The sequence below is a fragment of the Crassostrea angulata genome, chromosome 2 (genome assembly GCF_025612915.1).
Source record: "Crassostrea angulata isolate pt1a10 chromosome 2, ASM2561291v2, whole genome shotgun sequence".
Taxonomy (NCBI): Eukaryota; Metazoa; Mollusca; class Bivalvia; order Ostreida; family Ostreidae; genus Magallana; species Magallana angulata.
Window position 1 is genome coordinate 7,844,284 of NC_069112.1, and position 27,276 is coordinate 7,871,559.

The 27,276-nt window shown below is 30.9% G+C and overlaps 1 protein-coding gene across 1 annotated transcript in view; it reads left to right on the forward strand.

Moving 5' to 3' along the window:
• Positions 1 to 27,276, forward strand: part of LOC128173859 (uncharacterized) — a 32,000-nt gene that overhangs the window by 3,209 nt on the left and 1,515 nt on the right. The window contains exons 4-39 of the mRNA XM_052839542.1: positions 13 to 145; positions 494 to 641; positions 917 to 1,028; positions 1,401 to 1,512; positions 1,637 to 1,923; positions 2,110 to 2,217; positions 2,300 to 2,365; positions 3,451 to 3,628; positions 3,854 to 4,009; positions 4,291 to 4,390; positions 5,227 to 5,458; positions 5,883 to 5,945; positions 6,039 to 6,191; positions 6,786 to 7,052; positions 8,196 to 8,388; positions 8,760 to 8,904; positions 9,382 to 9,554; positions 15,440 to 15,450; positions 15,999 to 16,197; positions 17,396 to 17,556; positions 18,363 to 18,495; positions 18,844 to 18,991; positions 19,267 to 19,378; positions 19,751 to 19,862; positions 19,987 to 20,273; positions 20,460 to 20,567; positions 20,650 to 20,715; positions 21,801 to 21,978; positions 22,204 to 22,359; positions 22,641 to 22,740; positions 23,577 to 23,808; positions 24,234 to 24,296; positions 24,390 to 24,542; positions 25,141 to 25,407; positions 26,550 to 26,742; positions 27,113 to 27,257. Coding sequence (XP_052695502.1) covers positions 13 to 145; positions 494 to 641; positions 917 to 1,028; positions 1,401 to 1,512; positions 1,637 to 1,923; positions 2,110 to 2,217; positions 2,300 to 2,365; positions 3,451 to 3,628; positions 3,854 to 4,009; positions 4,291 to 4,390; positions 5,227 to 5,458; positions 5,883 to 5,945; positions 6,039 to 6,191; positions 6,786 to 7,052; positions 8,196 to 8,388; positions 8,760 to 8,904; positions 9,382 to 9,554; positions 15,440 to 15,450; positions 15,999 to 16,197; positions 17,396 to 17,556; positions 18,363 to 18,495; positions 18,844 to 18,991; positions 19,267 to 19,378; positions 19,751 to 19,862; positions 19,987 to 20,273; positions 20,460 to 20,567; positions 20,650 to 20,715; positions 21,801 to 21,978; positions 22,204 to 22,359; positions 22,641 to 22,740; positions 23,577 to 23,808; positions 24,234 to 24,296; positions 24,390 to 24,542; positions 25,141 to 25,407; positions 26,550 to 26,742; positions 27,113 to 27,257 — 5,450 coding nt within the window. The remainder of the gene's footprint in view (positions 1 to 12; positions 146 to 493; positions 642 to 916; positions 1,029 to 1,400; positions 1,513 to 1,636; positions 1,924 to 2,109; positions 2,218 to 2,299; positions 2,366 to 3,450; positions 3,629 to 3,853; positions 4,010 to 4,290; positions 4,391 to 5,226; positions 5,459 to 5,882; positions 5,946 to 6,038; positions 6,192 to 6,785; positions 7,053 to 8,195; positions 8,389 to 8,759; positions 8,905 to 9,381; positions 9,555 to 15,439; positions 15,451 to 15,998; positions 16,198 to 17,395; positions 17,557 to 18,362; positions 18,496 to 18,843; positions 18,992 to 19,266; positions 19,379 to 19,750; positions 19,863 to 19,986; positions 20,274 to 20,459; positions 20,568 to 20,649; positions 20,716 to 21,800; positions 21,979 to 22,203; positions 22,360 to 22,640; positions 22,741 to 23,576; positions 23,809 to 24,233; positions 24,297 to 24,389; positions 24,543 to 25,140; positions 25,408 to 26,549; positions 26,743 to 27,112; positions 27,258 to 27,276) is intronic.

Consider the following 27,276-nt stretch of genomic DNA (forward strand, 5'->3'; position numbering starts at 1 on the left):
TAAATTTTTCAGGTATCTCAAAACACTTCAGAAAAAACCACGGAATTCAAAACTACACTAGGGGAAGGGCAGGAATTTCTGTTAGACTTTGAAAAATTCGTGTCTGAACAAGACGTGTCCTTCTTTAGTCAGCAAATGGACACCAGTACGCATGCGTATATTCTTATATGATCCATGTTTATACAATTAAAATAGTTCACTATAATTATGTACATGTTTTGAGAATAAAGATTAAAATATAAGGCTAGTATATGCATATTAAAACACAACTAACACCTATCGTACTTTATTTACAAATTTACTCTATTGATTTTTAATACATTTAGGGTCAAGTTGACCAAGAAATAATGAAACCTCATCGTGTATTCAATAATGTGAAGAAACAGGAACTATTAAACTTAAATATGATTTTTTCCTAATTTTTGGGACCCAGGATTGTTTTTATTTGCAGTAGCTACTAAGAAATGGTGTTTCAAGTGACAAATAATTGTAGAAATGCCGGTTCCCATAGCAACTATCGTCTGTGAGGGAGACATCGAGACGATAGCTCATATTTCAAAGGCTCTCCAACACAAACTCCCAGTTATCATCATGAAAGGATCAGGAATGGCCGCAGACTTAGTTGTCGACTATCTAGAAAAGTATTATTGTTGATCAATTTAAAATTGTTAGATAACATACATGTATGTCAAACGTCGGAAAAGATAATATTTTTTTTAAAACTGTATGTTCCAGATATATGGCATATTCATGTATTGCATATATAACTTGTATTACAATATTTTAGCTTTTTGAAATATAAATATAGCACCGAATATATGAATAAATCAAAAGTGTTTAAATACTTATGGATAAGTTAAGAAAGGGAAAAAATATACATGGTTCTAAGTTATTCATTGATTTTTTTCGTTTTTAGCAAAAATTCACTTCGAAAGAAAGCCAGCATTTTATTGGGTATTCGATTTGATGACACCACATATCAGGAGTTGAAAAAACATTTGAAAAGCATTGATAAAGCTAAAGACTTGGTAAGTGGTGTATTCATAATTAACAGTTTAATTATAGTCTTTAGAGATAACAATATTTTGATAATTAGTTCATTGGACCGTTGAAAGAGAATTTGAACCTAGATTTACAAATGAAAGTAAACACGAACCAAAAAGCATAATTTTATGGCTTACGTAAGCTTTTTTCACGTTATCAAGTATGTAAGTATCTTTAATTCTTAAGATCCAAAATTGGTGACAAAAATGTCTTTTTATCTGCAACCCTTTAAAGATATGTAATTGTGTCGAATGATGTCTATGACTTTGTAAAAAACTAAACTTAGATGTGAACAGTTTCCTTTTTCCCATATTATAAATGCTTAAAGTAAAACACGATTTTTTTCTGTCTTCCAGGTCGGAGTATTTGACCTTGAAAGAGATGACCCCTTAATGCTGTCAAACATTGTAGGGGAGACAGTAGTCAGTTGCTGGTCAATAGAGAGTACTCTCCAATCATACACAAACGGTGAGTTATAAACAGTTATCATCTCACTTTAGAAAAGCACTTGTTTCTTCATACACAAAAAAGATTTGCCTTGGTAAATTCTTTTTATAAAACATTATTCTATATACATGTATTCACATTTTAGAGGGTGTTAAGATACCAAAACATGACAAATCAAGTTTCCATTCAGACGTCTCTCACACAGAAGTGAATGAAAACACAAACAAGGGTTCATCGCTGGCTTGGAAACTTCTGCGTCGAAATTTCGTCAGCCCCGAGGAAAAGATCATATATCAAGTTCTTGAAGGTTTTAAGGAGTCTAAGCCATATGTCTTGAATCCAAAATACTCTACCCCTACGTCCCTGCCGTTGTACTTTTATTTCGGATATCAGCTTTTACAAGAACTAGAACTGATAGAAGAATGTGGACCCGTATGTTTTTGACTATACATTTAAAATTAAATTTCTCAAAATAGATCAGTTATGTTGTTAGTAGATTTATATCCTACATATTTTTGGTTCAATGATTCATATGTAGTTTTAAAATATTTTAATTTTTTTATAATGAAGTGCTTGCATAACGTCATCTTAATTATTACTTTATACATTTGGATGCAGGTACTTCTGTTGGAGGCATTGAAGGCGAACAGATGCGATTACGTGAGGGTTTTGTTGGATCGAGGAGTTCATCTAAAGATGATTAATTTACCAGAACTTTATGAACAGGTCAATGTTTGTACTATAATTGAATTTCTGATGCATTTTTTCAAATTCTGATATATTTTCTTGGTTTTATTTTTTCTTCTAGACCGTTTCCTGCCAGAAATGTAAGTTCAAAAGAAAAGATTGTCTTCACATGCAGTGGATATTAAAGGTATGTTAATGCGTTTTTAAACAACATTGTAAAACATTAAAAAAAAAACAAGAGAAAAATAATTGACATTTTTTTCCTTCAAGTTTTGCTTTAATTTGCTCATTAAGGGTGTTGTTTACTCAGGGTTTGAGTTCTCAAATTCGGATTGTTATTAAGTTCAATGTAATGAGTAAAATTTGTTCTAAACCAAAAAAGTATTAATAAAATGAATTATTATTGACAAAACATTTGATATTTTTACGTTATTACGTAATTAGGCTCAAACAAAAATAGACTTTAAGCCAAACAGAGGAAATTCGGAATAAATTTAGCAGATTTTGTTTTCCACTAAAACATTTTTGGCAGTACTCTAATATTGAAAGTTAAGATTATATATTTTAGTCTATATAATTTTTCATATTTTCAGCTGGTTTTACTTCACTTATTCGTTAAAATAATTGTATGGCACGAATTGTGAAAATATTAAAAAATGCTTAAAAACGATAAAAGACACCATATCTCAAAATTTTGATCATTGACCTCATATAAATTATATGCCAACAGAATAAGGTCAATATAAGTAGTTTAATACCATATATGTTTTTGTATTATCATCATTCAATTTTTTGTAAACTTAGATCAAAAATGGGTAGGAATTTGAAAACTGATAGAGGAAATTCGAACTGGAATATTTTTTTCAAATTGTAGCTGAAATCTTAATGTTTTGTACCTATTTAGTGCCACTGCCATTCATAAAATGTACTTAATTTTTTAAAGTGTTTTATCATTTGAAAAATATTTACAATTAAGAAAATTTCAATTGTAGTGTAAAATTTTATCGGATTTTCCTTGATTTTTCAAAAAATATTCAATGGCCATTTACTCAAAAAGTAGGTCATTGACCTACTTTTTTGAAAGTGAAAAATAACACTACAATCAAAGGTCTATAACATACAATAGATGGGGTTTCATTATCATCAGTGGAATTTTTTTTCATTCTGAGTAAACGTCATCCTTAATCGGACAAATTCAACTTTTGCATATGAAGTTCATAATAAAAGTCTTATTAAGTCAAGAATGCCTTAACAGATCATTGTATTATTCAGCAAATACAGGAGAAACAAGCAAAGAAACTCTGCCATGAATACAGATCTATGATGAAGAAAAGAATAAAGCACGGCAATCAACAAAATGCAAAATATATTGTAGAAGAGCTTTCAGAATTATCAGTTTCTGTAGCAGATGCAGCAACGGGGTTATGTCGAAAACTGTTGCGATACAAAGGTACAACTGACTATCTTGCTAAAGTATAAAACGCGATTGCTGAAAATGACATCTGATGTATGATGTTGATTATCGATTGTCATCTTGATTGACGCTGAACATTTATTTACAGGAATTTTAAACACTATTAAAGTATTTTAGATAACGTTATTTATATTTTGTTTATATATAATTTCAAATTTCATATTTGTAGTTAAAATCGTTATTTATCTATATTTCTTATAGAATATAGCACTGACGAATTCTCAGAAAAAGAAAAGTCACCAACAATTTACGTAAACCTTAAAGATACGACCATTTCTGACATTTTACTCTGGGCAATTTTTGCAAATCGAAAGGAATTGGCAGAAATATGTTGGCTCAGAGGCGACAACCATCTACGTAATTTTATGTACATTTACTTAAGCTATTAAAATAGTTGTGATAAAAGCAGATTGCGTGCTTTTCGAGTATTCAATAAGAAATTATTAACTTTAATTGGGCATAATTTGCATGATTTAAATGAAGAAAATGTATACTATTTGTTTGTTTATTTAATACCTTAAACAGATGTTTGGGACATCTTTTCTTTCAACACTATTATTGGGTCCTCGTTAGTAACTGTGATACTATTTCATCACTGGTTAATCTAATATTCAGTATCAGTTTTTGTGTATTTGTAGTGACTGGACTAGTATGTTCGGCAATTCTTCGAAAACTTTCAAAAAAAGCCAGCAATGTCAAGGAGCAAATCTTATCCATTGATTTGGAGGAACATTCAAAGTAAGAGGATACAAAATAACTTAACTAAGTACTGTTATAAAAGATAACCTGCAACCGCATTTTCTCTTTTATACAATACCTTAGAATTCCCTGTTTTAATTTGGTTTTAGTTAAGAGGTATCTGTCGTAATATGTCGTAATATGAGCATTTTGTTAATATTATCGTAAAAAGCAGTGTTTCTAAGGTAAATAAAATTGTCTAAGTGATGAAGCATACTAAAGTATCGAATGGGCCTTAGAGTAGAGAAGAATAATTCCCCTAATGGTTAAGACCGTGTGAGTGATTTCAGTGGGCATTTGCATTATTATTTGATCAGACAGTCAACAGGGGCGGGTGATAGAGACATACGTCAGCATCTTCAACATAGTGATAAGCAAAACCAAAAAAAGAAGGACAACAATAACTGTGATGATATTTGATAGGTAGAAGACATACAAGTATTGGGCCAAACGGCTTACACATGTTGTGTTGATTATATGACATGTTACACGTAATTATACACAAGGATAGTTTTTGTTAGAAAACTTTATGTATGCCTTGTATTATAAAAATTGCCTTTTACATTCTCTTTGACGGAATAAACTGTTACGATATGTAATTATCAAATCTTTGAAGAAATGCAAATGCAATTTTAATCATTTAAATGCAAAAAAAGTCTAGAAATCAGTAAGAAAATTCTTCCCAAAATAATCAACAAATCGGACCGTACAATTTACTTGTTCTGGTCGTGGTTATCTTTTTATATTATAAGTACAATAGTATCGTAAAAATAATAAATCAAGATGTAATAATCATGAATGAATAAACACAATGTATTGACTAACGTATTCTGTAGATTGTTCGAAGAACGGTGCATTAGCATAATGGACAGTATGTACCAAGAAGATTCACAACACGCGATAGATTTGATGGATGACGAGGCAGTAGTTTGGGGAATTCACTCGAGCCCATTAACCTTTGCTTACGAGAATTTCATGTATGACGTGGTGGCTCACACGTGCTCTCAAAAATATATAAACATCAAGTGGTACAACAACTTGGCTCCTGACCTAGTGCCTTTTTTACAGGTGGATACAACCAGAATAAGTATCATAACCATAACACCCCACTCGCCCCCCCCCTCCAAAAAAAAAATCTTCAAATTAATCGATGTTCACCGAAAAATATTGTTTTCAAATTTGCAATATCAATACTGTTTTTATACAACATTGAATAGGTATGGAACAATTAATTAATTAAGTGTTAGTAGTGTTCGAATTTCTATGGGTTATGTTATTTTGATTCAGTGAATAAAGTCTTAATAATGAAATATAATGACGATTTCATAATGTCATGTATTTTATATCTAATAGCATACTTCATTGTGTATTGCAAATTCACATTCATTTCTCTTACCGTATATTAGGATCATAAAATTTATATATCAATACCAAAATATATGAATTTCTATACATTAGATAGTATTTTTCTTTTTTGTTGTTTTTATTTTAGTCTGCCATTAGAAAGCCGAAAAACTTCGTCACTGCTCCACTTACGAAATACATCTTTAATTATGTAAGAAGTAACATTTAAAAAAAGAATGTCTTACGATACATTTGTTATACATGGTGTGTTCACGTAAATAGAATTTACTTTCAAATATTTCAGATGGTGTTTTTGACAGTCTTGGTAATGTACAGCTCATTCGTACTGACAAGTATTGAAAAGAATTATTCTGAAGTATTCCTCGCAAGAGTGTTTGAATATTTTGTATACCTCTGGGGATTAGGGGATTTGATTGAAGAAACCATCAGCTGTTTTGTAAATATTTTCCGATCATTTAAATCCATTTAGTAATAACTATCATCAACATAAATACCTGTAAAATGGAGTTATGTATATTTGGAACATATCTTAGTTTACCTATTGTGGACCCAAGCTCAATTTATGTCAGCAATTAAACATGTATATGTTACAGGATGAGTCCATTTATCATTGAAATCTTAATAATTGTGACGAACATTTTCCTTAAAAGAGCAAAGAAAATATATTCAATAAAAGATAAATCACTGCATTACTGAACCTAACAATTATTCATCGAATTCCAGAAAATCTTAAGTATTAAAGATATAGATAGACATTTTAACTTTATTTTTCATCATCAAAGTAAATACAAAAATAGACAAAATACAGCTGATAAAATTATTTGGTGTAAAAAGTTGTTTACTTCATTTGTTTCATTACAAAACATAGGTAAAAAACATTATATATTATAAGTATATATATATATATATATATATATATATATATATATATATATATATATATATATATATATATATATATATAAACTTATCATAAAACGTAGAAGTATGTACTATCTCATTTATAATCTCTATTCACAAATTAAAATAGGGCTGTCTAGAGGCTAGAGGTCGCTCCCACAGAGGTTACTATTCACGAATGAAGAGATATCTGTATGACTTCTGGAATGGGGTTGACTTACTTTCCTATGCATTGCTTATTGTGGCGCTGTTTGTACGTCACGTGCATCAATCTAAACCCTTTACTGACGCAAGACGCATATATGCTCTCTCCCTGTTGGTCATGTACTTGAGGTTTTTGGAAGTTTTTCTAATCCATAGAAAATTGGGACCCACGCTAATTATGATCAAGGAGATGGTATGCGTTTTATATTGCATTACTATATTATTTTATCTTTTTCAAATTTGTTTGATAAAAAAGGATTATACCTTATGTAAACTTACAGATAGGGTTTTATTTTACATTATTATCTCTTTGTTTATATTCATTTATAATAGATGTTGTGACGCACCAGAAAATATTTTTTCTTTATGATCAATACAAAAATAATGCTCTCAAATAAGTTTTCAATAAAAAAAATGTTCAAATATGTATGTGAAACTTTAGAAATGTATCTTGCTAACAACTTTGTTTAAATTTAAAATGATTTGATATTTAGTTCACAACCGATTATTTTCGATGAACTTTGACTATAGATCACGCATCAAAAGTCATTTCCAAGTAATATGTCTTTTTTTCTTACTTTAAAATCAAGGGATTTGTTCACTTCTTTTTCACAGTTGTATGAGTTACCGTTGCGCCGCCTTAAACGCTGACATCGTCATTTTATCACGATTTCACTTCAAATTATAAAAAAAGAGCCATAAAACCCTTAAAAATCTTGTTATAACCGATCTATTTTTTTTTTTACAATTAATAGAATAATCAAACAAATTTCAATTCTTTTTCATCTCTACTTTTTGGAGAAAAAAACTTGTTCTTGCAATGTTTGTTTCTCTTTGATATTTCGTTTTTAACATTGCGCCGCATGTCGAATTACTGTTCAAGTATTCGTTCATTGAATTGAATTAATTTAATCTCTCACTATATTTGGTACCAAAACATAATTTTGATGCAAAAAAAACTGAATTTTTTTTGCACAAGTTCATCTTCCTGTGTCATCATTTTGCTGAATAACACCACTTGTCTATGCAATCGTACGACGACCCTGTAATATGTATAAGTAGCATGGAGAAATTGTCTGCAATGTAAAGCCTAATTATATCAGGTGCATTCAAAACACAGCTCGTCTTGATCCATTAAGGTATTGGAATTACCTTTATTGTCAGCTCTGAATATGTGATCTATATCTGTCTTTCTGTAGGACATTCATAACAACAACTCAATACCCATTGAATAATGACAATAAAATAATGACAGGTACGATCCTTTGTAACACGTATTTCACTTAAAACACTGAAGATTGCTGAATAAAATCATTCATAAATTGTGTTTTTCAAGCTGAAAGATCTTCTGAGGTTCCTCTTTATTGCCGTATTTGTGGTGTTGGGAGTAGGTATATATTACCACACCAACCTATGGCCTGACTACGAAGCAATGTGGGACGGGGGCTGGCAAAACTGGAGAATATGGACAATTCTATACTACCCATACTGGCAACTGTATGCAGAAATAAACCTCGATCATCTTGATGGTTAGCTTCTTTTTCTCTATATATCCTGATATTCACCTTTTGAAAAACGCTTTTGATGAAAAAAAAGGTCGGAAAGCTGACATGAACAAATAAAGTTGTTGCTCTGAGCTCTTTTGCACACATTTGTATCGTGTGGTTTGGCTACTAGGATCCTAAATAAATGAAAATGTTTAAGATAATTTTAAAATAAATACAAAATTATTAATGTACTCAAAGAAAATGTACTTTTAAATCCTTTAATAATATTGTTTGTTCTCAAAATACGGTGAAGCTTAAAGTTCAGCCTTTGAGCGAATATATGCATTATGAAAAATAGAAATGACCTACAGAAATCAATGAAACTTAAACAAAATGTTACTTGAATTTTTTAGGTAGTAATGAAAGCAATTGTACTAGTGTGACTTCAGCAGATTCCTCGAAATGTCCACGGGAAGATTGGACGGTTCAGGCAATAGCAGCGATCTACATGTTATTTTCAAATTTCCTGTTGGTGAATCTTGTCATCGCCATGTTTAGGTTTGGGATTTATCGGGCAATTTTAATACATTGTTGCAGTTACAATGCTTTCATAATGCATTATTTGGTTAAATGTTTCATTTACAGCAAATCTAGCGTGAATAGTATATTTGTTATAAGTATACAATATATGTGGATTTCTATTAACATGACACAAATTAAATTTCGTGTATAAAAGAGCAAAATATCTGAGAGTGTTTAAATTTTTCCCCAATACTTAAGAACTTGCTGATCTCAAATACGTATGTACATTCGTTCCCGTTTTACAGCAGTTAAAACCGTTAAAGGAAATGTAACTACAATACTTATCCGTGCAATATAAACGTCGTTTAAAGATAGAAACCTGGAATTAACTACTAAGATTTTAGCTTAGAGAAAAAAAAATATAATGGGAAATATGTTTATTCATGCATTTATCTAAATTGATGGCGAATTTCAAATATGTTTTGAGTTATGGTTTTTTACACATGGTTTCAGCTACACATTTGAGAGGGTACAGGAGAACTCGGAAAAGCTGTGGAGATTTGAGAGATACACCGTCATCAATGACTACGACTGGAGGATTCCCTCTCCTATTAACCTTGTCTTTCTTCCATACCGCTTGTTTCGCTATTTAGCGAAACATGATTGTTGTTCACCACACTGTAAACGTACGCACTGCGATCTGTTTTTATGGCATTTTAATTTAATGTTGTTATTCTTTAAGATTTTATGAATGCATTTTTAAAGATTTCTTTTGTTATAAAGCAATTAGATTAATCATTCAATTGTTTGGAGTCTGCATCGGTTAATTCGTGTTTCGATATCATAAAGTGTTGGACCTACCGCTTATTAAAACAACAACAATTGTCATTAAAGTTATAAAATGAATCAGTCTGTATTTTAGAAATTAGCATCTTGGAACAAAAGAAGAAGGAAAAGAGAAAAAGAGAGAAAAACGAAGCATATCAGAGGAGTCTTCAAAAAATAACAGCACTTAGAAACCACAGTAAACTATGATCAATTTCACAAGGACACCATGAAACATACTTACCCTTTAATAGGGTATAAACATTAAAGTAACTGAAGCATAAAGGATGAAAGGATTATAAAAATCAATGTTTATTGCCAATACAAATTTATTTGTTTGCTTTTCTTTACTCTATGTCCGTCCAGTGAGAATTTATGTTCGGCTACTTGGCCGGCGCTTCGCCTACTCATTTAGATATTTCATAATTTTTAATACCGACACTGCGTTTTGTAAGGTCTAACACTATTTGGAGTAGTTGTCCTTTAATTAATTCTAAATTAGAGTAATTGCCCTTTGAATTGACCTTCGAGCTGAAAAAATGACACCGTCAAATTCCTCAAAACTATTCGGAGGAAAAGGAGAAAGCGTTAAAATTTGAAAAGCAACAAAACATTATAAGAAATCAACAGTGTAGTGAAGAAATAGTATTTAAAAGGTGCGATAAATAATTTTGAAGCATTTAGTTGAGTAAAACTGGACACGATGTAAGGCCGCTCATTGCTTGTTGTAAACATGTCTCACTTGATAGTCCTCAGGAAAACAAAACACTTATTTGGATCATTACTGATTGACTACAGAAATATATCGGGTAGATCAATTTCTAGGACGGCTCGGATTCGCCTCGTCGTCTACGATATTGAACAACCCGGTATATTTCCGTTGTCAGTGAGTAAGAAACCTAATAAGTAATACATATTTTTTTATTATATTGTTATGAATTGCTGTACATTTTATTATCTATTTTCATGTTAAAAATCTGTAGCTCTTCTGTTTTTATGTCGTAAGTAATAGATTAGTAGTAGTTGTAGTAAATGTGTGCATGTTGTTATGCATTGTTTTAAACATATCCTTATGTAATGCATGTCTAGCTGTTTAACAAAACTCATTGTAGACCATCGTCATACATATACATTGGAAATATGAAGTGTATCAAATTTCCTTTTAGTACTAGTAATGAACTCCATTTTAGATAAAAATAAATATCTGTTTTACAGCGAGGGTTGTTTTTGTTATCTTAATTCTTTGATCATAAAAAGAAATGAATCTATTAAAATACATTTTGTAGTATTTACCAAATATATACATAACAATCAAATTCATATGTGCATAAAAAATTTAATCACCTAAACACATACATTCCGAATTACTGTACTTCTAGACATTATTAAGACATAAAGTGCTACCCCGCTTTAAAGTCATGCAGGAGGTGATTTATTCTTAATACGAAATTCAGACGATTTATTTATAAACATATTAAGATATCAGCAGTGAACATTAATAAACATTCTATTTGTGTTGCGGATTATTTGCTGCTAGAAAACACATGCTCATAGAAATCTATTTCAGTGCCACTAACTGCTCTGAAATTTAAAAAAAAAACATGTTAGGTAAGATTGATTGAGCTGGAAAATTATAACAACAAAGTAACTGTACCATTCAGTCAAAATTCACACGAAGAAGAAACATGTCTGCCATTCAGTTAACTGAGTGTTAATTGAAAAATCGGGATAATGACTAAATGGCAGAGCTATGTCATTTAGTCACCTATTAGTTACATTTCAGTCATCTAGCTGTAAAATGACTGAATGGCAGAAACTTATTCAATGTTTGTACATTTTAATTTTTATAAGTGTTCAATCGCTATAATAATAGAAAAGGAAGAGTATTCCTATTGATCTAAGCTTTTATTTTGGACGATTGATAGTATGTTTTCTTGGGGCTCCAGAAGTGTTTTTAATGCAAAGGGAAATAGTTTAAATCCATCTCGGTAACAGGATACCTAACGAAGTATAAGACCGTATATCAGTTGAACAGTTCGGTCCTTTTTTCCAGATGTCGTATTGTTGAATCGCTGCCAGCAATGTATGAAATGTTGGTTCATATATATGGCTTCTTTATGTAGGTCACGGTGCACGTTGTTGACCCATTTGTAGACCACTTCCTTTTAACATATTATTGGCTACATGGATAATCTGATAAAGTTCCATACAAGTACAAAACGTTTGATCATTTGATTAGTTTTTAACTCTACTCTAACCCGATACCAGCACAGGGAATTGTTTTATCGTTGTTAAAGTATATAGTTGTTAATGAATCGAACGGACTTCAACACAAAAAAAGATCAAGGCTCAGGGGAAAAAAATAAGGAAACATTTTTGTCTTCAATCTATAGAATAAATTAACAGAGTACTTGTCAGTTTGACATTTTGTTGGCTTACCTGAACTTAAAATCTTAAGCGAGCATCTATTACCACATTTTGTATGTCGTCCGTCCGTCTGTCTGTAAACGTTTAACATTGTTTATCTCCTCCGGAATCAATTTCCTGAATTCTACCAAGCTTGACACAACACAACGTTGGGTAAATGGGATTTAAGATAAAATGAAAGAAAATACCTTATAATAAAAGCAAGTGATCAATAAATATTTATTAATTGTTGTCATTTTAAAAACTCTTTTCATGAATTTTTCAGCTAGAAAATAATAATCTGATGTGAAAGCATGATCAGGTACAGTTAATTTATGTTTGTTAAAATGATGATATCCGGGGGCAATGTGAAGAAGTATAACAATAATACATGGACATACTTCTAAAGCCCTCTTTCCAAAACATTTTCATTAAAACACCCCCCTCCCTACCCTTATAACTGCGTACAATTTCATTTTGATTCTTCTCCGAATCCAAGATATATAATCTAAAGGTTATGCATTGCGAGATATTATTTTTCATCCTACTAATGCTAACAAAGTTTGATGCATAACATATGCATATTGAAGCAATAAAAAATGTCTATACATGTCGGTAACTAGTTCACGGCATCATATTACCGTAATGTTATGTCTCTTTCTTCTTGAACATTTGACATATTTGTAAAGCCGTATATTTCAATATTATTCTCTGCCCACAGATTAAGTCCCATAAGGGAAACAAAATGCCATATTTGAATAGTGTATGGAGTTTCTTTGAAATCATTTTGTACTGGATATGTATTACCCATTCATCCTGTTTATTTCGAATCGATAAGGTAATTAAACAAAATCATAAATTCGCACCTGCAAATTAAACAGAGGCAGTAAATGGAAAATTTAAAAATAACACGAAGCCGGCAACCTCCCCGATCAAGGTTAGAACCACAATAGGAGCTCGGAGAGTTTATGTTGAGACATATACAGGCATAAAAGAAACAAAAACATTCCTCAGATTATTTAGAATATTAAGTTAGCTTCCTAAAATCCGTACGTTTTTGAAAATCCTTCAAACATCAAATTTAATCCCTGTTAAAAGTACAACAATTACATTTCGCCAATTACCCCACAGTGCAATCGCACTCCTATCATATAACAGCCATAATTTTTATTTTATTCAAAAATTTAATATTCTTATGCACATAGTTATGCTGGTAATCTGTCTTATTAGAACCTAATAAGAAAGGCATCGACTTTAGTTGACACCTTAAAAAATATATAAAAAGACTATTTAAATGGTCAAAAGAATCGATCCAAATAATTGAGACAATTTGGTAAAAAATAATGACAATAAGTAATATAAATACATTCAAATACAGTCGGCATTTAAACTATCATTGTTCGATTTCCGTATTCTAGTGGGTTATTTTTACCTATTTCTACACCGACATTAAACAGATTGTATTGATTTCTAGCACATATTCAATAAGTGCAATGCATTCATGCGAGATTTAGTTTTAATCTTTAATTCTTTTATCTGGTGTATCATATATTGCTATACATATACTAATCAGCCCGTGGCAAACTACCTTCAGATGGTCATATAGTTTTAGTGTATCATATAGATAGTTTTAATCATGTCACTGACCATATGGGTACGAAAAAGCTATACTTGAGGAAACGGGTGTTCGACCTCTTCATAGTTTGATATGAATCCAGTTGCTGCATAAAACCCGCTATAACTTTATACAATGGTATGCTATTGTATAGAATACATGTGTATAGCAGAGTCAGCAGTTACATCCAACTATATAATGTACTTTGTAAATCACATCGTTACCAAGGCGATCGTTGATGCCTACAAACCGTTTATTTGCATTGCTGTGAATTCTTCTTTATCTAAGTAAAACTTTTAATATTATCTTGAGTCACTGTTGAGATAAATAAGAATTACAATTTAAAAAATTGGTTTGAATTTGTGATTATATGACGCATTGTTAGGTCAACTAAGTCACTCATGTGATTTAGTGCCATTGGTTTTCGTCCGTCGTCGTGCCATGTGTCTCGTCGATTTTCTTCTTCAAAGCTACAAGACAAATTCTTTCCTTTCAGGTTTGAAGCATATCTAAGAAAAGATAAATCTAAATTGTAAAATGTATGACCTTATGTAAGAAATATTAGTTCATATAGCTCCTTTAGGTAGGTCACGATGCACGGTGTTGAACCATTTGTGGACCACTTCCTGGTTACGGGATATGGGCTCTGTGCATTAATCCTCACGAATAAGCAAAAACCCACAATTCACGAAAATTGGCCCCACGTATTTAAATGAATCCACAGTAAAAGTGAGTTGATGAATATCTCTCTGCAACAATGTGGCTTATTGAATTCAGTAAGTTACGTTCACACCTTAAAACATTGGATTTTTGTTGAAAACACGCGAGAGAATAGTCACCATTGGAATCTAGAGTTATGTAAAGATATGTAAAGGAAACATGAACTGACGTTCGAACATTTGGAATATTTACTTAGATTACACATAAACCAAGTACTTTAATTTTTTGACAAGTCAAAAACATTCAAGTCCCGCAAAGATCTTTTGTAGAGTGACAAAGCTAAATATTTATGATAAAGGAAACAAAAAAATTAACGTAGTCAATCATTTTTACCCCCATTATTGAAAACATACTGGATAAGTCCCAAAACAATCTTTTGTAAGGTATTTTGATCCCTTCCGTATGTCATAATAACAACAACAAAAAAAACGCTCGGTAAGAAACAACTGTTCATGTAAATCAATCCGTGTCTCCCTGAATTCTTTTTTAAAATAGAAATTTCTATCTTGACATGTGTCAAGCATTTTTAACTGTGTAGATAGATCAAATTTGTCTTGTTTTGTATATAGGTGTATGCAGATTGTTAAACAGTTTGAAATTAACCAATTTCATGTTTCTACAAGTTGTAGGTATATTCAGCTCTCTTGCGAATCAATAAATGAATAGTGTCTACTGAAACTTAACTCCGAATACGATAATAGCAAAAAGCGGGATTCGTTTGGTAATCTTTTTATTCTGATGTCCATTATGTTCTCGGAATAAATCTTTTTATAATCGTTATTTAAATCCAAAATATTGTTGAATAGACGTTAAGTGATGACGAGTTTTCACAGTCAAATTCGACCTTCCAATCTTATTTACTGGCAACCTGCTTTAGAACCTTTTAATTTCATGTATTTAATATTGCACGCATATCATTCAATTTAAAGGGTAAAAGAGAGGTTTAGATTGCAGTTGCATTCTTTTTTAAACGGATTCTTGGAAACTTATTTATTCGTTTTGAAGGGAGAGTGAAGGTAATGATTGATTCCTAATGCTTTGGATATCAAGGTAGATATATTTTCCTTATATCACGATATCACATATTTATGAGGGGACTAGAGGAATGATAATACTTTTTTTGTTATTTTTGTAATTGGGCGTCAATAAAATCATTTTCAGATCAATCCTATTGGAACTCTATTTCACTCTCTTGTTTCGTTTTGTAAATGCAAGAGAAATATGTTAATAATTACAAATAATAGTTTTGTTTTTTTTTTAAATATTAGTATTGATTGTTTTTTGTAAAGGAAAATTTTTAATTGTGACCTTTGAAAAAAGACTAAATATTAAAAATTTAGCAAAACCACATATATATAAAACACTTCTTACTCTTTCATTTGGAATAAACTAGTTTAAAAAACCATACTATTTTTGAAGACTATTTTATAGGTGTATGTACCTAAGTAACGAAATTAGGCAGGTATTTACCTAAAGTGTTGTTGGACGATTTGAAATCAACAATCCTATTTAAAGTTTAAGTCAATATTATCGTTTATCGTTGACATCGAATATATATTCATAGATGGATGCAAATGACCTTAAATTCACATGGAACGAAATCACACAGGGTGTGACAACTACCAACAGTACGTCCGATGATGGGAACACCAGCCCTACCATGGTGTTCTCTGTGATCGGGGACTCCGACAGTTTCGTACCCAGACCCTGGCCAAAGACAGTGTTTCAGACAGCTCTCATAGAGGCGGCGAAAAGTGGTGGAGGTAGGTCTTTGTCGTTAGATTCAGAACATTAGGTTATGCGAGAAAAAATGACAAATTGTATGAAGATAATTGTTTGGTTTCAGAAGGTTTCTTTTTGAACCAACGTTATAATGCTTTGACAGATACAGATTTTCCATTATATCACGAAAGAAACTATTGCTGTGTCAGCTTGTTTATTTTAATTATGACTATACTTTAATTACTGCAAAGCGTATTCAATTTCCCCCTTTTTACACGCCATTGATGTGTTTATAAGATAAAAAAAAAAAAGAGAGGACTGTATCTTTGGTTGTCCTTTCCTTGTACATAGTGCATTAGATGTCTCCCTGTTAAAATGATGATATATATATTCAGTGTATATATCCCATGTATGTTTGCATTTGGCGACGTTCAATTTCCTATAATTACACTAAGTGTATATTTGCTCTTATGTTTCCATTGGAAATCTGCGAAGTTCAATTTTCTATGAATACACTTTCCTAATCCATGCGCCATGAGCACAAATATAAACGTCTTTACGTGTTTTGAGTATATTTATTTCTGTAAGATTAAACTTTTAACCTTACGTAACCAATTTGATATGTATTGTCGAAAAAAAAAATAATCATTAGATTATATTTACTACTTTAAAAAAAAATTGTTCTCTACAAAGTTTCTGGCACTATATCCTTAGTCGAGGAAGCAAACTAAATACATGTTAATATGACTGTTTCATGTATGTTTCATATCCCTGACCGAGAGCATATACAGTGTCAATACACCACACATATTTCATCGAAATAGACATCAGTATGAATATAAATATAAGCATTGGTTGATTATTTTTGGATGTCGTCGGTCCTGTTACAATCAAAGCGGTGCAGACAACGCGAGATATTCAATTTGTCTGCACCGCTTGGTGTGTTGTAGGACCGACGACATCCAAAAATATGCATGCAATGCTTAAATATACACTCAATTACCACTTTTGAAGACAAAATAAAAACGAATTTTCGAAGTGCATTCCCACATTGGGGTGAGTTTATCAAAAGGAAAGGTTTATTTATCATTCATTCCTTTCTGCATTGAGCATGTCAATACTCATTGAGTATGTCAACTCTGACAATCCATGCTGAACTAGATATTCACAATTACAATAGTCAATACGCTGTCGGCTGTCATCAGGTTCAAAATAAGTGTGCACGTTTGATTTTTTTAGAAACCTGGATTTTGTACAATGGAAAGAAACACGGACTATCCAAAGTTGTAAGAGAGGCCTACAAAAACTACGAGGATATTGAATTTAAAACCAGGGCTGCTAAAAATAAAATCAGTGATCCAGACCGACATGTCAAACTCGTTAATATTGCAGGAAAAGAGGTAAAAATATTACGTAACTGAATTAATTAAATGCGATATGTTTACGATAATGACAACGATTATGGCTATCTAATGTTTGAACATTAAATCGCAGCAGCGGTATGCTTTCCTTTTAAAATACGAGTTTCACGTTTCAAGAAAATCTTGATATTCTTCTGCGTCAATTTCTTTACCAAATCAACTACATTTACGATTCATAACACAAGGAAAAATTAAAACTGAAAGCATATGAAAGCAAAGCCCCGATAATATGATCTTAAATAATTATATATGTTGATTATACGTTGTACGTGGTATGAATGTTTGAGTAATGAGTTCTAAGTAAAATTCCGAATCTTTGAAATGGTAACGTTTATTTCATAAAATGTGATTTTCTAAAGATTATATACATTCTAAAAGTGTTTTATATAATGATTATATAATCTGAAAGCATATGAAAGCAAGGCCCCGATAATATGATCTTAAATAATTATATATGTTGATTATACGTTGTACGTGGTATGAATGTTTGAGTAATGAGTTCTTAGTAAAATTCCGAATCTTTGAAATGGTAACGTTTATTTCATAAAATGTGATTTTCTAAAGATTATATACATTCTAAAAGTGTTTTATATAATGATTATATAATCGTACAATTTCACGGTATACTAAGTTTTCAATTTTTGACGGGTGATTGTGTTGGCCTTACAATTTTAACGACGAAGGTAAATTATGACTTATTTGCATGTTTTTTTTTTGTTTTTTCTGCGATACGCTGAATATACATTGGATATCTTAAACAACTAGGCACTCAATAAATTTTTCAGGTATCTCAAAACACTTCAGAAAAAACCACGGAATTCAAAACTACACTAGGGGAAGGGCAGGAATTTCTGTTAGACTTTGAAAAATTCGTGTCTGAACAAGACGTGTCCTTCTTTAGTCAGCAAATGGACACCAGTACGCATGCGTATATTCTTATATGATCCATGTTTATACAATTAAAATAGTTCACTATAATTATGTACATGTTTTGAGAATAAAGATTAAAATATAAGGCTAGTATATGCATATTAAAACACAACTAACACCTATCGTACTTTATTTACAAATTTACTCTATTGATTTTTAATACATTTAGGGTCAAGTTGACCAAGAAATAATGAAACCTCATCGTGTATTCAATAATGTGAAGAAACAGGAACTATTAAACTTAAATATGATTTTTTCCTAATTTTTGGGACCCAGGATTGTTTTTATTTGCAGTAGCTACTAAGAAATGGTGTTTCAAGTGACAAATAATTGTAGAAATGCCGGTTCCCATAGCAACTATCGTCTGTGAGGGAGACATCGAGACGATAGCTCATATTTCAAAGGCTCTCCAACACAAACTCCCAGTTATCATCATGAAAGGATCAGGAATGGCCGCAGACTTAGTTGTCGACTATCTAGAAAAGTATTATTGTTGATCAATTTAAAATTGTTAGATAACATACATGTATGTCAAACGTCGGAAAAGATAATATTTTTTTTAAAACTGTATGTTCCAGATATATGGCATATTCATGTATTGCATATATAACTTGTATTACAATATTTTAGCTTTTTGAAATATAAATATAGCACCGAATATATGAATAAATCAAAAGTGTTTAAATACTTATGGATAAGTTAAGAAAGGGAAAAAATATACATGGTTCTAAGTTATTCATTGATTTTTTTCGTTTTTAGCAAAAATTCACTTCGAAAGAAAGCCAGCATTTTATTGGGTATTCGATTTGATGACACCACATATCAGGAGTTGAAAAAACATTTGAAAAGCATTGATAAAGCTAAAGACTTGGTAAGTGGTGTATTCATAATTAACAGTTTAATTATAGTCTTTAGAGATAACAATATTTTGATAATTAGTTCATTGGACCGTTGAAAGAGAATTTGAACCTAGATTTACAAATGAAAGTAAACACGAACCAAAAAGCATAATTTTATGGCTTACGTAAGCTTTTTTCACGTTATCAAGTATGTAAGTATCTTTAATTCTTAAGATCCAAAATTGGTGACAAAAATGTCTTTTTATCTGCAACCCTTTAAAGATATGTAATTGTGTCGAATGATGTCTATGACTTTGTAAAAAACTAAACTTAGATGTGAACAGTTTCCTTTTTCCCATATTATAAATGCTTAAAGTAAAACACGATTTTTTTCTGTCTTCCAGGTCGGAGTATTTGACCTTGAAAGAGATGACCCCTTAATGCTGTCAAACATTGTAGGGGAGACAGTAGTCAGTTGCTGGTCAATAGAGAGTACTCTCCAATCATACACAAACGGTGAGTTATAAACAGTTATCATCTCACTTTAGAAAAGCACTTGTTTCTTCATACACAAAAAAGATTTGCCTTGGTAAATTCCTTTTATAAAACATTATTCTATATACATGTATTCACATTTTAGAGGGTGTTAAGATACCAAAACATGACAAATCAAGTTTCCATTCAGACGTCTCTCACACAGAAGTGAATGAAAACACAAACAAGGGTTCATCGCTGGCTTGGAAACTTCTGCGTCGAAATTTCGTCAGCCCCGAGGAAAAGATCATATATCAAGTTCTTGAAGGTTTTAAGGAGTCTAAGCCATATGTCTTGAATCCAAAATACTCTACCCCTACGTCCCTGCCGTTGTACTTTTATTTCGGATATCAGCTTTTACAAGAACTAGAACTGATAGAAGAATGTGGACCCGTATGTTTTTGACTATACATTTAAAATTAAATTTCTCAAAATAGATCAGTTATGTTGTTAGTAGATTTATATCCTACATATTTTTGGTTCAATGATTCATATGTAGTTTTAAAATATTTTAATTTTTTTATAATGAAGTGCTTGCATAACGTCATCTTAATTATTACTTTATACATTTGGATGCAGGTACTTCTGTTGGAGGCATTGAAAGCGAACAGATGCGATTACGTGAGGGTTTTGTTGGATCGAGGAGTTCATCTAAAGATGATTAATTTACCAGAACTTTATGAACAGGTCAATGTTTGTACTATAATTGAATTTCTGATGCATTTTTTCAAATTCTGATATATTTTCTTGGTTTTATTTTTTCTTCTAGACCGTTTCCTGCCAGAAATGTAAGTTCAAAAGAAAAGATTGTCTTCACATGCAGTGGATATTAAAGGTATGTTAATGCGTTTTTAAACAACATTGTAAAACATTAAAAAAAAAACAAGAGAAAAATAATTGACATTTTTTTCCTTCAAGTTTTGCTTTAATTTGCTCATTAAGGGTGTTGTTTACTCAGGGTTTGAGTTCTCAAATTCGGATTGTTATTAAGTTCAATGTAATGAGTAAAATTTGTTCTAAACCAAAAAAGTATTAATAAAATGAATTATTATTGACAAAACATTTGATATTTTTACGTTATTACGTAATTAGGCTCAAACAAAAATAGACTTTAAGCCAAACAGAGGAAATTCGGAATAAATTTAGCAGATTTTGTTTTCCACTAAAACATTTTTGGCAGTACTCTAATATTGAAAGTTAAGATTATATATTTTAGTCTATATAATTTTTCATATTTTCAGCTGGTTTTACTTCACTTATTCGTTAAAATAATTGTATGGCACGAATTGTGAAAATATTAAAAAATGCTTAAAAACGATAAAAGACACCATATCTCAAAATTTTGATCATTGACCTCATATAAATTATATGCCAACAGAATAAGGTCAATATAAGTAGTTTAATACCATATATGTTTTTGTATTATCATCATTCAATTTTTTGTAAACTTAGATCAAAAATGGGTAGGAATTTGAAAACTGATAGAGGAAATTCGAACTGGAATATTTTTTTCAAATTGTAGCTGAAATCTTAATGTTTTGTACCTATTTAGTGCCACTGCCATTCATAAAATGTACTTAATTTTTTAAAGTGTTTTATCATTTGAAAAATATTTACAATTAAGAAAATTTCAATTGTAGTGTAAAATTTTATCGGATTTTCCTTGATTTTTCAAAAAATATTCAATGGCCATTTACTCAAAAAGTAGGTCATTGACCTACTTTTTTGAAAGTGAAAAATAACACTACAATCAAAGGTCTATAACATACAATAGATGGGGTTTCATTATCATCAGTGGAATTTTTTTTCATTCTGAGTAAACGTCATCCTTAATCGGACAAATTCAACTTTTGCATATGAAGTTCATAATAAAAGTCTTATTAAGTCAAGAATGCCTTAACAGATCATTGTATTATTCAGCAAATACAGGAGAAACAAGCAAAGAAACTCTGCCATGAATACAGATCTATGATGAAGAAAAGAATAAAGCACGGCAATCAACAAAATGCAAAATATATTGTAGAAGAGCTTTCAGAATTATCAGTTTCTGTAGCAGATGCAGCAACGGGGTTATGTCGAAAACTGTTGCGATACAAAGGTACAACTGACTATCTTGCTAAAGTATAAAACGCGATTGCTGAAAATGACATCTGATGTATGATGTTGATTATCGATTGTCATCTTGATTGACGCTGAACATTTATTTACAGGAATTTTAAACACTATTAAAGTATTTTAGATAACGTTATTTATATTTTGTTTATATATAATTTCAAATTTCATATTTGTAGTTAAAATCGTTATTTATCTATATTTCTTATAGAATATAGCACTGACGAATTCTCAGAAAAAGAAAAGTCACCAACAATTTACGTAAACCTTAAAGATACGACCATTTCTGACATTTTACTCTGGGCAATTTTTGCAAATCGAAAGGAATTGGCAGAAATATGTTGGCTCAGAGGCGACAACCATCTACGTAATTTTATGTACATTTACTTAAGCTATTAAAATAGTTGTGATAAAAGCAGATTGCGTGCTTTTCGAGTATTCAATAAGAAATTATTAACTTTAATTGGGCATAATTTGCATGATTTAAATGAAGAAAATGTATACTATTTGTTTGTTTATTTAATACCTTAAACAGATGTTTGGGACACCTTTTCTTTCAACACTATTATTGGGTCCTCGTTAGTAACTGTGATACTATTTCATCACTGGTTAATCTAATATTCAGTATCAGTTTTTGTGTATTTGTAGTGACTGGACTAGTATGTTCGGCAATTCTTCGAAAACTTTCAAAAAAAGCCAGCAATGTCAAGGAGCAAATCTTATCCATTGATTTGGAGGAACATTCAAAGTAAGAGGATACAAAATAACTTAACTAAGTACTGTTATAAAAGATAACCTGCAACCGCATTTTCTCTTTTATACAATACCTTAGAATTCCCTGTTTTAATTTGGTTTTAGTTAAGAGGTATCTGTCGTAATATGTCGTAATATGAGCATTTTGTTAATATTATCGTAAAAAGCAGTGTTTCTAAGGTAAATAAAATTGTCTAAGTGATGAAGCATACTAAAGTATCGAATGGGCCTTAGAGTAGAGAAGAATAATTCCCCTAATGGTTAAGACCGTGTGAGTGATTTCAGTGGGCATTTGCATTATTATTTGATCAGACAGTCAACAGGGGCGGGTGATAGAGACATACGTCAGCATCTTCAACATAGTGATAAGCAAAACCAAAAAAAGAAGGACAACAATAACTGTGATGATATTTGATAGGTAGAAGACATACAAGTATTGGGCCAAACGGCTTACACATGTTGTGTTGATTATATGACATGTTACACGTAATTATACACAAGGATAGTTTTTGTTAGAAAACTTTATGTATGCCTTGTATTATAAAAATTGCCTTTTACATTCTCTTTGACGGAATAAACTGTTACGATATGTAATTATCAAATCTTTGAAGAAATGCAAATGCAATTTTAATCATTTAAATGCAAAAAAAGTCTAGAAATCAGTAAGAAAATTCTTCCCAAAATAATCAACAAATCGGACCGTACAATTTACTTGTTCTGGTCGTGGTTATCTTTTTATATTATAAGTACAATAGTATCGTAAAAATAATAAATCAAGATGTAATAATCATGAATGAATAAACACAATGTATTGACTAACGTATTCTGTAGATTGTTCGAAGAACGGTGCATTAGCATAATGGACAGTATGTACCAAGAAGATTCACAACACGCGATAGATTTGATGGATGACGAGGCAGTAGTTTGGGGAATTCACTCGAGCCCATTAACCTTTGCTTACGAGAATTTCATGTATGACGTGGTGGCTCACACGTGCTCTCAAAAATATATAAACATCAAGTGGTACAACAACTTGGCTCCTGACCTAGTGCCTTTTTTACAGGTGGATACAACCAGAATAAGTATCATAACCATAACACCCCACTCGCCCCCCCCCCTCCAAAAAAAAAATCTTCAAATTAATCGATGTTCACCGAAAAATATTGTTTTCAAATTTGCAATATCAATACTGTTTTTATACAACATTGAATAGGTATGGAACAATTAATTAATTAAGTGTTAGTAGTGTTCGAATTTCTATGGGTTATGTTATTTTGATTCAGTGAATAAAGTCTTAATAATGAAATATAATGACGATTTCATAATGTCATGTATTTTATATCTAATAGCATACTTCATTGTGTATTGCAAATTCACATTCATTTCTCTTACCGTATATTAGGATCATAAAATTTATATATCAATACCAAAATATATGAATTTCTATACATTAGATAGTATTTTTCTTTTTTGTTGTTTTTATTTTAGTCTGCCATTAGAAAGCCGAAAAACTTCGTCACTGCTCCACTTACGAAATACATCTTTAATTATGTAAGAAGTAACATTTAAAAAAAGAATGTCTTACGATACATTTGTTATACATGGTGTGTTCACGTAAATAGAACTTACTTTCAAATATTTCAGATGGTGTTTTTGACAGTCTTGGTAATGTACAGCTCATTCGTACTGACAAGTATTGAAAAGAATTATTCTGAAGTATTCCTCGCAAGAGTGTTTGAATATTTTGTATACCTCTGGGGATTAGGGGATTTGATTGAAGAAACCATCAGCTGTTTTGTAAATATTTTCCGATCATTTAAATCCATTTAGTAATAACTATCATCAACATAAATACCTGTAAAATGGAGTTATGTATATTTGGAACATATCTTAGTTTACCTATTGTGGACCCAAGCTCAATTTATGTCAGCAATTAAACATGTATATGTTACAGGATGAGTCCATTTATCATTGAAATCTTAATAATTGTGACGAACATTTTCCTTAAAAGAGCAAAGAAAATATATTCAATAAAAGATAAATCACTGCATTACTGAACCTAACAATTATTCATCGAATTCCAGAAAATCTTAAGTATTAAAGATATAGATAGACATTTTAACTTTATTTTTCATCATCAAAGTAAATACAAAAATAGACAAAATACAGCTGATAAAATTATTTGGTGTAAAAAGTTGTTTACTTCATTTGTTTCATTACAAAACATAGGTAAAAAACATTATATATTATAAGTATATATATATATATATATATATATATATATATATATATATATATATATATATATATATATATATATATATATATAAACTTATCATAAAACGTAGAAGTATGTACTATCTCATTTATAATCTCTATTCACAAATTAAAATAGGGCTGTCTAGAGGCTAGAGGTCGCTCCCACAGAGGTTACTATTCACGAATGAAGAGATATCTGTATGACTTCTGGAATGGGGTTGACTTACTTTCCTATGCATTGCTTATTGTGGCGCTGTTTGTACGTCACGTGCATCAATCTAAACCCTTTACTGACGCAAGACGCATATATGCTCTCTCCCTGTTGGTCATGTACTTGAGGTTTTTGGAAGTTTTTCTAATCCATAGAAAATTGGGACCCACGCTAATTATGATCAAGGAGATGGTATGCGTTTTATATTGCATTACTATATTATTTTATCTTTTTCAAATTTGTTTGATAAAAAAGGATTATACCTTATGTAAACTTACAGATAGGGTTTTATTTTACATTATTATCTCTTTGTTTATATTCATTTATAATAGATGTTGTGACGCACCAAAAAATATTTTTTCTTTATGATCAATACAAAAATAATGCTCTCAAATAAGTTTTCAATAAAAAAAATGTTCAAATATGTATGTGAAACTTTAGAAATGTATCTTGCTAACAACTTTGTTTAAATTTAAAATGATTTGATATTTAGTTCACAACCGATTATTTTCGATGAACTTTGACTATAGATCACGCATCAAAAGTCATTTCCAAGTAATATGTCTTTTTTTCTTACTTTAAAATCAAGGGATTTGTTCACTTCTTTTTCACAGTTGTATGAGTTACCGTTGCGCCGCCTTAAACGCTGACATCGTCATTTTATCACGATTTCACTTCAAATTATAAAAAAAGAGCCATAAAACCCTTAAAAATCTTGTTATAACCGATCTATTTTTTTTTTACAATTAATAGAATAATCAAACAAATTTCAATTCTTTTTCATCTCTACTTTTTGGAGAAAAAAACTTGTTCTTGCAATGTTTGTTTCTCTTTGATATTTCGTTTTTAACATTGCGCCGCATGTCGAATTACTGTTCAAGTATTCGTTCATTGAATTGAATTAATTTAATCTCTCACTATATTTGGTACCAAAACATAATTTTGATGCAAAAAAAACTGAATTTTTTTTGCACAAGTTCATCTTCCTGTGTCATCATTTTGCTGAATAACACCACTTGTCTATGCAATCGTACGACGACCCTGTAATATGTATAAGTAGCATGGAGAAATTGTCTGCAATGTAAAGCCTAATTAAATCAGGTGCATTCAAAACACAGCTCGTCTTGATCCATTAAGGTATTGGAATTACCTTTATTGTCAGCTCTGAATATGTGATCTATATCTGTCTTTCTGTAGGACATTCATAACAACAACTCAATACCCATTGAATAATGACAATAAAATAATGACAGGTACGATCCTTTGTAACACGTATTTCACTTAAAACACTGAAGATTGCTGAATAAAATCATTCATAAATTGTGTTTTTCAAGCTGAAAGATCTTCTGAGGTTCCTCTTTATTGCCGTATTTGTGGTGTTGGGAGTAGGTATATATTACCACACCAACCTATGGCCTGACTACGAAGCAATGTGGGACGGGGGCTGGCAAAACTGGAGAATATGGACAATTCTATACTACCCATACTGGCAACTGTATGCAGAAATAAACCTCGATCATCTTGATGGTTAGCTTCTTTTTCTCTATATATCCTGATATTCACCTTTTGAAAAACGCTTTTGATGAAAAAAAGGTCGGAAAGCTGACATGAACAAATAAAGTTGTTGCTCTGAGCTCTTTTGCACACATTTGTATCGTGTGGTTTGGCTACTAGGATCCTAAATAAATGAAAATGTTTAAGATAATTTTAAAATAAATACAAAATTATTAATGTACTCAAAGAAAATGTACTTTTAAATCCTTTAATAATATTGTTTGTTCTCAAAATACGGTGAAGCTTAAAGTTCAGCCTTTGAGCGAATATATGCATTATGAAAAATAGAAATGACCTACAGAAATCAATGAAACTTAAACAAAATGTTACTTGAATTTTTTAGGTAGTAATGAAAGCAATTGTACTAGTGTGACTTCAGCAGATTCCTCGAAATGTCCACGGGAAGATTGGACGGTTCAGGCAATAGCAGCGATCTACATGTTATTTTCAAATTTCCTGTTGGTGAATCTTGTCATCGCCATGTTTAGGTTTGGGATTTATCGGGCA